The 14,448-nt window shown below is 39.5% G+C and overlaps 1 protein-coding gene across 1 annotated transcript in view; it reads left to right on the top strand.

Moving 5' to 3' along the window:
• Window positions 1-14,448, top strand: part of LOC117937075 (SH3 and cysteine-rich domain-containing protein 2-like) — a 32,588-nt gene that overhangs the window by 8,935 nt on the left and 9,205 nt on the right. Inside the window, exons 2-3 of the mRNA XM_034860732.1 lie at window positions 10,104-10,479; window positions 14,285-14,379. Of these exons, the coding sequence (XP_034716623.1) occupies window positions 10,104-10,479; window positions 14,285-14,379 (471 nt within the window). The remainder of the gene's footprint in view (window positions 1-10,103; window positions 10,480-14,284; window positions 14,380-14,448) is intronic.

Genomic DNA, 14,448 nt, shown 5'->3' on the forward strand with positions numbered 1-14,448 from the left:
CCCTTTTGTATCAATGTGTGTATGTTTGTGTTCTGTGTTTTTTACATGTTTTGTGTATTGAGGAACTTAACTTTGGATGCACTAATGTTAGGATTTAGCGAATTGAAAGGCAGTAGCAATATTCGCATGTACTCTCATTTAGAACGCAGCTTTTTTGATAATGGGTGATCTCTCCTTTTTAGTTTGGAATTGTGGTGGACTGAATGCTCCTTATAAATAAGCCAGCACTCTGGGCTTACTAAAAAAGAGAAATGTTGACATTGCATTATTACAGGACTCCTTTCCTGCAGGTGGATGTCGGCCAATAGATTCTATCACACAATTGCGTCCTCTTCAGCAAGCTCAAAAACAAAAGGTGTGGCCATTGTTGTCAAATTGAATCTCCCACTTAAAGAGTTTTCCTCTTGGTCAGATGATACAGGCAGGATTGTGATCTTCACAGCAGAATTTGGTGCAATTTACTTGGTGCAGAAAATTGCCTTTGTCAGCTTACGCGCTTAATGTTTTTGATGGCAATTTCTATAATTTGCTCACCAATCAAATGCTGTAGTTAACAAACTGTTCTTTTATTGTTGGTGCAGTTTTCAATGCTGTGTGGGACCCAAATACTGATCGGTCAAACGCAAAGGACAATTATAGACAATTTATTTTCTTTTGGGGAATTAGGCTAGCAGTAAAGAATATGCAAAAAGGAAAATCACCAGGCTTTGATGGGATTCCAGGCGCACATGTACTTTGAGGCTTGTGCCTCGATGCAGAGGTCCAGTGTCCGAATCTGACCTGTGACGATTTCCTGCATGGCTTCCCTCCCTCTGTCCCCTTTTTCACCTATCTGTCCTATAAAATAAAGGCAGAAAAGCCCCCAAAAAAAATTGTGAACCATGACCAAACAGGATTCATAAAAATGAGACTAGCAGCAGACAATGTTAGACGTCTTCTTCACATTTTGCATGCAGCGGAGGACAGTCAGACCCCAATGTCACCTCTTTCTCTTGATGGAATAAAAGCCTTTGACAGACTTGAGTGGCATTTTTTATGGTCAGTCTCAGAGGTGATGGGCTTTGGTAAAACTTTCATTGGTATGATCAAAGCTTTGTATTCTAATCCCTCAGCCTGAGTCTTAACCGGACGCACCTCTTTTTTTTTTCCAGTCCCTAGATCGTCACGCCAAGGTTGCCCCTTCAGTCCTGCACTATTTGTCCTCTCTCTAGAGTGCTGGCTCAAGCCATTTGCCAATTGATTAAGGTGTCACCAATATGTGTTTGTAGTACACCGCATTATCTCTCAACATTTGCAGATGATGTTTATGACAGAGCAAGCGTTCTTGTTGCCATTGTTTCTAATAAACAGTGCCAGCTATGCTCTGGCCACATTATCTGTCATCTTATCAAAACATGGAGACTAGCTGAAACATACTGCCATATAGCTTGTAACTGCCACACTTTTCCCCCCACTATTCAATAATACAGCACTCCTGATTGGTGGGAAGCCGATAGCGGCTCCTCAGTGAAAAAGGGGGGGTTCATTGTCTAAAATACATTTTTTGGTGAGGTTGGCTTCTTACCTTTTTCTGACTCAAAAAATGTACTCGGTCTGCCACGTTCCTCCGTTTTCTTTCTTTTACCTGCAGTTAAGGTTGGCACATAAGGCATACCGTGTTCCCTGGCAGAGGCCTTTGCCCGTCCATCCTATTTGGAAGTTATTTACTGTGCAGCCTAAACTGGGGTATGGTATCACGGCTTTATCAGTTCTTGGGGATATAAGAACTGGCCGTGTGGGCCTTCCTATTGAGAGGATCTGGGTACGCGATTGCCCAGACCCCGCTCTCAACTGGCATGATGTTGCGTCTAACATTCCAGTAGTATCACAATTTCAGATCATCAGCAGATTCACTACAATTTCATTCATAGGACATATCTCACCCTGTGAAAATGCATCACATGAAAATAATTGACAGCCCTTTATGCACTTTCTGCCCAATTAAAGCTCAAAGTACATATCTTCATATGTTCTGAGAGTGTTGTCCTGTTGGTCAGCTCTGGAACAATTTTGCATCCAAAATGGTCACCTTGATTAATGTTACTGTGCCTGTTACGTCAATGTTTTGATAATGAACAACCTGTCTTCCTTTCAGCTTTTCTGCTAAGAGGATGATTGCAACCCGTTGGAAGTCACCTCATGACTTGTCGGTTAGTTTATGGATCCTTTCTTTCTTGGATGTCACGTACATGGAACCTTTGACGGCTTGTGTGGGTGGAGCCCTGGGGATACTTGGCACAGCATTGCTGAGTCCATTTAGGAAAGTGTGTGTGTGTGTGTGTGTGTGTGTGTGTGTGATCTCCCTCCCTCCCGTTGTTTTCTCTTTGATTTTGTGCCCTGGAATGCGTTCCTATGTCCCAGTGTGTCGTTTGTAACTGTTCGGGAAATTTATGTTTACATTTTTGTATATATGTGTAATCGCTAGCTAGGAAAATTAGTTTGTCAAATGCACAGACTTTAATTTAGCAAAATTCTTTTGGTCAAGTCCATCAGAAGAAGGAACAAGTGGGTTTTGCGCAATGCACAATTGTGGAAATTGTTTTTAAGCAAATATGTGATTCAACTTGATTCAAGGAGCATGTGGATGTAAGGTTTTCTAATGTGTGATGTATAATGTGGGAGTTAAAGGCAACAAAAACAATGTTGCGTTGATAGCATTTATTTTGGTGAAGAAATGGCAATGTTGGTGTTTTTATAGTTTTAGGGAATGGGCGTGGCCTATATCATGAGATTAAGTTGGATCCAGGGAACAGGAGGATATATGGTTTTTGAATGTGCAATGGACGGTTTAGGAGTTTAAGGGCCAAACGTGTTTTTCTGCTATAACGCCACCTAGTGGTGGAATTGGGTCAGTTGTTGTGCCCAAGGTCCTTGCAGGGTTCTGGAAGTGTCCTGAAAATGGCACCCCCAATACCGTGTACGGTCTAGGCAGTAGCAGGAGTTTTAGGCGGAGAAGAAAAATAGTGGGGTAGAAAATAATCTTTAGGAAAACGATAGGGTTCCACAGCCCCACTGTGTGAACCGCATAGCTTTGCTACCGTGGTTTTCCCACCCCTCGGGCTTGGACCCCTAATTAGACGTCACTTTCTCTCCACTCTGATTTATCAAAGGAATACTTAATATCCAAATTTCTCCTTTTACATTTGTCACTCATTTACCCAAAATACATTTTTAAAAGTCCATAAATAAGGTTTTACTTTGAATACGAATAAAGTGATCTTGTCGTGCATCCTGGACGTCCCATTGTTTCTCTTCAATCTTTTTTTTGATTTAGCCTAGTCTTCCTGTATGGTATTAGGTACAGGGCTGATAGGGCAACTAAAATAAAATCTTGATATATTTTAGGAACCAATACTTTAGAAGTATTTTTATTCCAGAAGATACACACAATACACAATATAGGCTACACACACAATACAATATACACACAATTTAATCTGTGTGTCAGATGTTAGACAATATAGCCTTAGCGGGTAATCATAGGGTAACCAAATTGTTATTTCACAATGGGGAAAAAACAAAGCAAAGAGGTGTTGTGGAAGTCACCTAATGCCAACTGCAAAAGCTCCTTGTGCAGTTAAGCCTTTTAAACTGCAGGATTTGGAAATGCAAGCTTCTTTCGCAGCACACTCAGGCAGCCAGCTTGTGAGCTGGCGAAGTCTTTGCTAGCAAGAGGCTCATGGAACACTTTGCTAAACAGCCGTATATTTGGGAGCCACACAGAGCTGTGACTGTGAAAATAAGAGGATAGGAGAATAATATATCTTGATTCACACCTAAGATATTTACATAACATATAACACATCACAGAGACACTTCTGTTTCTGAAGGTTAATTTCAGATTACTCCCATCTGGAAATTCCTTAAAATGAAAGCTTTTATTTTAGCTTGTGCTCCAGTCTCTGAGTTTATGTTAGTGTAATATACTGTAACAGTTGTCAGATCGGTAGGTTTGCTGCAGTTAAATGAATATCCTCTGTCCCAGACAAAACCTAATATTTATGTGGAGGACGGAAGATCATTTTATAATTATGACTGCTTGGTGAACCTATGAACGGAACTCATAGACATCTGACGTTAAAGATTTGTGTTGTCGCCCAGATAAAATGACAGAGAAAAGAAAAAACGACATAAGGTCCTTTTTCAGTACACCAAAACGCCAAGTACAATAAGTTCTCATATCAGGACTATTTGGTAACTTCTTTATAAGAATGGATGGTTATTGAAATACTTATGTCACAGGAAAAGGAGACAGAAAGAATAGAGGAACAGGGAGACCAGGGACAGTCAGGTGTATAGTCTCAGGTAAGTGCGTTGAGCTTAATTCATATTTTTGGAGGTGTGTGGCTGTCAGGGTTAGCGGACGAGCTTTACCAGTGGCTCACTAATTTACAATATGATCAGCTAATTTAATAATTGTACTAAAACAATGTTTTTTATATGGGGACACTCAAAATACATCATTATGTTTTAAGGTATTTTTGTGGCTTTAATGGGAACTTAAAAATAAATAATAATAATAAAAAGAAGGATAATGGTACAGTCTCCATGCTAAACTAATAATAGTATTTAAGCTTTCCTGTTTTTACACATATTCTCTAAAAGTATAATTTCGGCTGTATTTGTGTCTTCCCACCAACTGTTTGAGATTTATGCCCCAAGCAATTGAAATCAGGGGAGCCATATGTTCAATCAGGTAAACCTTTTGTTTTTAAAATTGTTAATGTATTTACATCAAAATGTGATTTGTCAATATTTGTTTTTCTGACAAAATCACTAAAAATACTAAGAGCTTCACCTTTTCATATTTGCTTTTTGGATGATGGGAATTCTTTTATACATCCATCAAGATGGATCGACAAATTCCGGTGCTATAAAACTAATTAAACTGTCAGTTTTGCACTCTTCTAGGATGTTTTCAAGTTATTCCACAAAAACTTTCCATTCGCACAATATGTTATCTGATGAGGTCGTATATAGCTCAGTGCAAGAAAAATACTGAACTTAATAAGGTTCTTGTGTGTTCAGTAATAGTTTTTAATATCATGAGCAACTAGAGATTTGCCATGAGAAAAACACTGCAGGGGGAATGTTATGTGCAAGTGTTAGCTGACTGGGGAGGTAGTCGCTCAACTGGTTAGACAAGCACTTTTGCACACTAACTGGTGCATTACAGCCACATACTGCCATCTAAACAGTTCAGTAAAGTAGCAATAGGAATAACGACTATTAAGAAGCAAGTGGGAATAACATGTATTAAACATTGTATTAATGATATATTTACATTTAATTAAAGTAATGGATTTTGGATCATTCAATGCATTTGATCTAATCATGTTTCATCAATCAATAGGCGGTACAATTTACAACAGTGTACTGTGCTAATAAGTTCCTGAATGTCGATGTCTCTCGAGTTTGACATTTTTGTTGTTGTTTTGTAAATCACCCTTCTGTTCTTCCGGTTTTGCTCCATCCGCATGATAGAAAACATCAACACGCCCACTTGCTTGCTGTAAATTCTGCTCACAATTATCTGCTCTATTCACACATGGGCTCAACCGGTTATTGTACTGATTTTGTACTAGCAACATGGCAGGGTAAAGTCTGTTGGATGTCAGGTCCAACTGATTCTGACATTTGCGTTTTCACAATGCAGCTCCTTGAGGTAATGTCATGTAATAAGTTCAGGGTTGTAGTGCATGTCAAAAAGGCTCATGTTTAAAGATCAATCCAAAGATGGGGGAAATTGCGTTCAAGTTTTGAAAGTGTAATCCTCTTTCCTGAAGATTGCAGTCAATTGGCTAAGAGTGTGTGTTTTGAAGACATAACAATAAGATCAAAGATGTGGCAATATACCAGTGCCCTGCACTTCTTCAGCGGTGAGGTGCAGGGCAAACAGGAGCTGGATACAACATAAAAGAATGAGGTGCTTGAATCTGCTAATTCTCTCATCCGTTTAATGTGCAGGGTTGAAACATTGCAGCAAAATAAACGTAAGGCAGAATTAGAGTGCTGGCTCCTCCCCTTTTCTTTTTTTCAATATATAAATATGCTAGTGCCAACAATTAGCTGGCCGATTTTTCTCCATGTTTTTCCTGTCAACTCACTGCATCGCCTCTGTGTGGGGGGGAAAAAGAAGAAAGACAATGTACTGTAGAAAAGCATTGGAGCTGGAATTGTATCGTAGTGGCAGCAGGATGACTTTTCGCCTGCTCAGACATCTTGTGTGATTTTTTTTCCCCTCTCTCTCACACATACATACATACATACACACACACACACACACACACACACACACACACACACACACACTACTTAATCATTTATTTATCCAGGCAATTCTCACAAAAGCCTATTTATAGATACCGTCACCAAACATCTGTGCATTGTGTGCTCATTTTCAAACGGCAGAAGCTTAGGGCTGACAGGCATTTTATACTGGCCGCGTCTCTGCTGCATTCCGGGTGGGTTTTGGTTTTGTTCAGTCCTCCGCCACATGCCGTTCCACGTCTTGCTGCACGACTCGCAGATTTTATTTTCTCTACAAGTACTTTACAGAACAATTAGGTGTTTATTAAACTAGTATCTATCATCCACTCCAAGCACTCCTGTAATTAAACTCCATGCCTTCTCTTTTTGGGTGATGTCTTGATAAAAAGGATCCGTGATGTTGTATTATTTTTTTCCACTTCGAATAAAAATTTCTCATTGTCTGGTGTTGTAGAGGAGACTTATACGATACTGAGTGTTTTGGTAAACTGACTGTATGCTCTTGCTGTGTCACTTCCTGCCTGGCTGTCCAGACAGCCCGCGACTTGCGTGAAAATAGACCAGGTATGTACCTTGAGCGGAGAGCCGCTTTACAGACGCTTCAGGAACGCACCGATTAACGTGGCTGGTGGAATATCAAGCATTGACTTGAATGGCCGCTACTACTCTCATGGCACGCGACGCCTCCGGAATGTACACAACGCACACGTCCATTGGAAATGCATGTGAGATGTCTGCATTGTTTCCCCTGTACCATTTGTCTGTCAGAGAGATAATAGAGAAAGGACCCTGGTGCATTTGGCTTTCAAATAAGAGGGGGGGTTGATAGTTTGGTGTTTTCAGTCCATCTTCTCGCACTATACTCTTTTTCACGTTTCTTTGGTTTCACCTATTTTCCTAACTTTCTTTGACTGCACTCATACTTTTTTCTTTTATTGAACTTCTTTCTCAAATACCAGTCTGCTCTAGTACACCACGTTACTTGCCATCAGTAGTTCAGAGTGTGATGGGTCTCCAGTTCTGTGATCCATAAATAGACTTTTTAAAACCTTACAAAGAGACACACAAAAGTGGCATGCAGAAATTTAGATATGTGCATTCATTAGAGCTCTTCTTTTCCTTTCTGTTCTGTTTTCAGGGGAGGATGGTAGGGGATAAAAGACAGCACTCCAGCAACTATAATAACACACATAACCCAAAATAAAGCCTTTAGACATACCTTTTTTTTGCATACAATATTAAGCTATTAAAACAATAATTGTTGGCTTGATTTCAGAAATCATGTTGTGATGTTAACCATATATGTGGCACAGTGAATCCTTAAGATTAATTGTATCTGTAGATGGCTAAGTGACTACCTATAGACCACTTCATATAGGCTTATTATCAATGAAAAAAATCCTCAAAAAGGCAGATTTATATTTGATATGTTTGATTCATGTTAGGTACATTTCCTTTTTGAATAAACTATTATTTGGTGGCCCCCCTGCAGTAACTCTGAGGACTCCCTAGAGGGCTGCAGACTCGTTACCACACTGAAAATTACACAAACTGGCGTTTTTCCATTAATGGTACATGCTCGACCCTGCCACGGTACCCCGTCCTCCTTTTTCCATTGCAGATTAGTACCACCTCATGAGTCGTGGCTGGTTATCATAGCAGGAAACTGCCGTTGCATAACGCGAGACACACAGAACATCAAAGGTGTGTTGCTTTTGAGTCTCGGCATGTGGCTGTTTTGCCAGTAGACAAATTAGTTTCAAAAGAAGCTGAAGGCTTGTTCAGGACACTTGGCATTGGAACATGTCAATATGAAAGTCCAATTTTCATGATTAGTTAATCCTGTTAAACTACCTTAAATATATCTTACAGTAAGCTAGCTTTTATATTCCTTTACACGTCAGAGTGCTCTTTGTTTCTTTGTTGCTTTAATCTTTGTAAAAGCTCTCGGAGGTATATAAAGCTATTCATCATCAGTCATGTGTTGGCTAGTTTGTGCCTAAATAAATTGTTCCTTTCTTGCTGCAACTGGTGCAAAGACCGGCCTTCACGAGAGAGAAGATTAACAAAGTCAGACAAGTTAAAAATCTAATAGAGAGGAACATCCATTACTGAATGGGCCACCTGTCGAGCCAAGAAAAAGCCATTAAGGAAAGCATGGGCTCAGCTCCTTGGAGAAAACCTTTATGAGAGGAACTTGCTAATGGGTCAACAGAAAGGACTCTTCCATCACTCAAACTAATTGGCATCTGTGAATCGGGACCTTAAGGAAGGAAAAGAGGAACCTGCTCAATGCTATTGATTGGATTTGCTGCAAAGGAGTGAGATGGGTGATGTGATGGCTTTCAAAGGTACTATGGGAGGGATAAGGATGCTACCTTCTCTAACATTTTTTCTGTTTTGTAGAAGAGTAATAGCGTCAGACGTTTCACTACTACAAGCATAGTCTTGCATTGCCAGACAAATCTCCACATTGCTACGCAGCAAGGTATGGCTACTTCACACATACAATCTGGAATAGGAGAAAAAATAGCTTTTTAAAATAGTTTATTTAAACTAATCACAATCATCATGGGCGATAGCAAGCTCCGGACACAGCGACGGGCCTCTGCAATATGACTTAGGGGAGGAACTTGTTTTGCTGGGTCATTTGCACCCTGCTAAAGAAAACTCCACATTCAATATTAAATGAAGTCAACTGCTCTCCAGTCAACCAATTACATCCTTGCCCTTATTCTCCAATCAATTCTCTAGATGTTTGTGTCCATAGTGGTTCAGATTTCCATATATTGGAACTCATTGCTCTTAATACCCTTATGATTCTTTGTCATTGTTGTTTTCTCGTTTTTTGTTGCCAAAAGCACTGGATGGCTAGCATGCTCATGCTGGAAGTGCATGCCAGCAGTTAAAGATAAACACTGCTTGCTATGCATCATGGACTGTATCAAATGCGAAGGTGCAGGCCGTTCATCTCAGGAAAGAGGGAAAAAGACTGAAGATCAGAAGCCAGCCTGGCAGGGCAAGGACACTCAGAGGTGTTTAGACTGTTAACCTCCATTAGATCTTTAACTTGTCTGACTGTTAACAGACTGATTTCAAACACTGCATAAACGCTTGAGCTGGACACTGTTTTTGTCATTTGAAAGGACACTTCTATTGGTCATACTTCAAAATGTCACCCATTGCTGTATATATCACAATTAAAAGAAAGGGTTGGTTCTAGTGGTAGTCAATCATCCCTTTAGTCCTTAAACCCCTTTTGACCAAGTATTTTTCTATAACATGAAATGGTTCTAATAAGACAATCAAAGCATTAGAGTAAGTGTGTGTGGTTTAATGGATTTAAAAGACATTTTAAATGACAGTTGCCTGGAAAGATGCGTAAACCCACCTTTTGATTCAGATATTTATGATTGTTGCATTAACAAATACATGAAGTCTTCCTCCACCTGAGCCAAGATCACTCCAAAGCAGTCAGAGCACAGACAAAAACACATACACATTGTACATGTTGCATGTGAAATGTCAAACTGTTCTGACTTATGTAGAAAATGTGTTTTATGTAGAATCCAATCTTTCACAGTGAGTAGCTGATTGATTTATCAGATTTTTAGGGGCTTAACACTTTTTCGTGCCTAGTGAGGTTTGCTCTCACTTCCCTATGTTGGTGCTGTTTTGAGTTGTTATATTCACATTTTTCTGGAACAGAAACACACTTCTCTTGGAACTTGTTAATATTTGACATATTCTTCAAGGTCACCTTTTTTGTTTTCTTGTTTTTCTTTGTCTTTCAGTTACAGCGGTTGAAGCGCACCTTGTCCTTCAAATCAGTCATGCGCAGCAAGAGTGTGGAAAACTTTTTCCAGCGCGGTAACGGCGACTCCCGCACTCCCTCAGCCCTCATCACCACACCTTCACCCCCGCTATCTCCTCCCCCAATCGATGAGTCGCCCCTGGCCTATGATCGCTCTCCGTCCCATTCCCCTTCTACGAGTCCCAACCCTTCATTGTCATCACGCTCACCTTCTAGTAGTCCATCCCTGTCCTTTAGACAAACCGCTAAAACCCAACCAAAGTCTCTGGCCCAGCTGGTGGAGCCGACCCATTGTTTCCAGGAGCATGTCTTCCGTAAGTCTACCAGCTGCCAGCGATGCAAACACATGATCCAAGGTAGGTCAGTTGTGCCATTTACTTCGATAACATTTTTGTTTTATGAGAGGTGAACGTCTCCTAAAATGCAGAGATAAGCTTGTCAGTGGATACTGCTGAGTGCTATAAGCGTGAGGCAAGCATATTTGTTTTTAACCAGAGTTTAGTCAATCTGCAGAGATATCAGTTAGAAATAGGCTTTGAAGCAAGCTGCAGTTAATTTGGGGTTCATTCGCTCAAGTTTTTCTTCTATTTTTCCACTGGGAATTCTGCCACTTTACCTAAAATAATTAAACAAATTGTTTGGGATTCTCAAAGGATTAACAATTGTTACTCATGATAATAATGGCCCCATTTCTTTAGCAGAAAGTGTCCCATGAAACCTTGCCGCGCTGTGGCCCAATCTTGTTTAAATGCCTCCACTTGAAGTTGTGTCTCTTTTGGTGTTTTTTCACTGCATGGTATCTACTCGACTCGCCTCTTCTCGCCTTTTTTGGTTGTCCATTAGTAAAAAAAAGTCCCTGGTACCGGCTAACAGGTACTTTTTGTGGTACTACCTCAAGCAAGCTGAGGCAATACCAAAAGGTGACGTGAAAACCTGCAGACTCCTGATTGGTTGAAGAGAATTGTCACTAATCACTGCGTCATCATTGTTCGCAACAATCGGGGGCCGGGGGTGTCCTAAACAAACCCGGCATGTTTACTGGCAAAAAATAGTTTGTCCAGTGTTATTTTTTACTTTTTTTTACTGCCTCCAGGTTTATTAGAAACTAATTTCCCTTCTGGCTGTGGCAACATGCCCAGAATCAAAAACGCTATTTTTCTTATAATTGGTATGCAAACATTTTTCTTGTAAACAAAGTTAGTTGGCCAAGTCAGCTGTCTTACCAGAATAGCCAGCTACTGTTAAAATTGGGATGGCCAGTGACTTCCTCCAAACATTGTTTAAACAGAAATCACATTTATTATTTTAAAGTAAGCCTTGGCCAGGCAAGGATTTATTATCAGTTTCATAATGAGATATGATATAATATAATATAATATATTTCCTAGAACCAAGTGTAGGATGTGGTATAGCGTGCAAATTAGCTGGGTTAAGACCTCTGGCTCCCTGTGGATCAGGACCACAGACTTATTATTGACATCAGGAAATTATTCAACAAATTCATTTACATTTGTTTTTGATTGCTAACCTGCATTGTTCAAAACTGAAGTCACATTTTCATTGGCAAAATAGAATTTTTTATAGAACAAAGTGTCAATCATTTTTCATTCCTTTCACACAAAATGCATTCAATGACCACATTCACCAAATTTCATGAACTCTTTTCTCATTTATACTCTGCTTATGTGTCTGTTACACTTTCTTTTTTTCCCAAAGTGAATTACTATATACACATAAAGAACATAAAGGATATTGAAGCAGATTTCTGTCTAGTTGCATACCCTTAAGTACAGTAAAGAAGTGTTATTCTGTATTGAAACAGTGATTTTTTTTTTTTTGAAAACACATTTTTCCTTAATACTTTACAATGATTAGCTTTAGTATTAAATAATAAACACAAAATGAGATGAAATGTTATATTGCACTTTTACAATCTTTTCAAAACGAGTAATAAAACACAAAGACAAGAAAATCATCGTTTTTACATTGTGATTACATGGTTTCTGGAATCGTTCATATCAAAATCGCAATTAAAATTTGAATAATTGCACAGCCCTACTTCAAAAATAAAACTTAATCCTATAGGATGATGCGCCTTGTGTTAAAGCAACACTAGATAACTTTTTGTACCTTCTTAAACTAATGTTTCCAAAATCGTTTCAATGATTCATCAACTCGTAACAGGGTGAACGGCACATCTGCATTTGCCTTGCAGCTCTCTACCGGCTATAACCACAAGTTTGCCAGATCGGGTAGCAGATCTGTAGTTCCAATGAGACAGAATGTGATAATTCTGCTTTCAACCGGTTGGGGCACTAAAGCGGGAAAAGTCACAAAGTGTTGCTTAAATGAGAGATGATGTTTGCGTTCTGAGTGAAAGGTGTTGCCTGTGTTTTGGTCCAACAGGCTAATTTTGAGACATGTATGAAGGTGGTCTGAGTGAGTTTTGGAGGTGAGGTTAATTATTTGACAAAGATAGATGTTGGTAATGCAGACTGTATGAAGTAGTTAAAAAAAATAATTTCAGTATTGCCCGATGCTTGTTAGCAATAACCAACCAAAAAACTGTAACTGTACTGCACTCTGAAACATACAGGCCAGTTCAATGGAAACATTTTGCAGGCAGAATATGAATTGTGTGATTGTGTGATTTTTCTATACTTTGTTGTTTCTAATGTGAGGCAAACATGTTGGTTCACCTAGTATTTTTGCTAAAACGAACTTAGATTCAAATCATATACAAATTGTTAGGGATGAACAGTTAATTGAATTTTAATCGTGATCATGATTTTGGCTTCCCACGATCAAATTTGCGCAATCTAGGGATATTTTAAATGAGTCTTTCTGTTCATAGAACGCTCCATGTTTTTTTGCAAAGCCAATTTACGGCTCCGTAAAAAACCTGATCATGTGGCAGTCAGAGTTGTTCCCTGCACCGTGCAGCTTAGTTTCTAGATGTAGACAGTCACAGAGGACAGAGTGACATGAGGAAAATTCAACAAAAAGCAGTCGGGCACACGTCAGTCCCAAGGTTTACCAGTTTACCAGTAAACACAACATTTTGTCCTACCTGTGTTTTTCAGACAACAGCATTGACCAGTGCGAGTTAGTGTCTGTTAGCTTACATTCCTCTAAGTTGCACCAGTGCACCTAAGAGCATCCGCTGCCTCTCCCCAAAAAAAGCGATGTTGTTTTTATGTATATTGTATATTTTTGTGTTACATTACCCATTTCTTTTGTGAAGGCGTGCCTGTGTTTGGATCTCTTCTTACTCTCTAAGCAGCCCCCCACCCCCCCACCCATTTCATTCACATACGGCTCCTAGCAACATGGAGAGACATAGCAGCGCTGGTCCACACTTCTGACCTTCGTCCACAGTCTTAATTTTCATTTACACAGCTGCATTAAGTAACTTCAGTTCGTAGAGTAATGGCGTGTGAGACGGAGCCTCCTGGACCTGGTCGAGAGAAATGACCCATGGCCAAAATATCATAGTTCATAAAAATGCAGCCCAGGGACGATACAGACATTTCATACACACAAGGTGTGTAACTACGCTGACCCGTCATTTGACCCATGCTGGACCCATTCATAATGAGTCAGCCGTCACTCTGTGACTAGCATATGTCCATCGCTCTCTCCCTCTCTCCCTAGCTCTTTCAATCAGTTGTTGAAAACAAGTAAAGGAGCTTTCTCAGAGATACATATTTATTTTTCATTTTTATTTATATCTAGGTTTTTTATTTTTTGATAATTTTTCATTTACATGTGTTGCAGCATATAACTTAAACTTAAGAGCAATGTAGCATAATATGGATGTGAAAGCAGTTATAATTAGTCTTTGTGACAATAAAATTTGTTTTGGTTAAAATAATAAATAATAATTGTGATAATTAATTGTGATCTCAATGTTGATCAAAATAATCTTGATTATCATTTTGGCCATAATCATGCAACCCTACAAATTGTACAGTATTAAAAATAACTCTTGAGAGAGAACGCTGTGTGGCAACAAGCAGTCTACATTATTTTCCTCTTCTATTACTATCACTGCACCTGATATTTCTGTTTGCAGCGTCCTAAACCAGTTGCTTATACACAAATATTGACAGCGGTTGTCAGTCTGGGTTAACATGAATTGTCTGGTGTCTATGTATGCAGGGAATTCCAAGCAGGGGCTGCGATGTAAAGCCTGTAAGATGGCGGCCCACCTCTGGTGCTCGTCTGAGCTCTCCCAGAAGCCCTGTAATGGCAAGGTAAGAACACTTCAGATTGACTTATCATTAAGTCTTACTACCACGCAATATGCACCTTTTTATGAAGCA

The sequence above is a fragment of the Etheostoma cragini genome, chromosome 21 (genome assembly GCF_013103735.1).
Source record: "Etheostoma cragini isolate CJK2018 chromosome 21, CSU_Ecrag_1.0, whole genome shotgun sequence".
NCBI lineage: Eukaryota > Metazoa > Chordata > Actinopteri > Perciformes > Percidae > Etheostoma > Etheostoma cragini.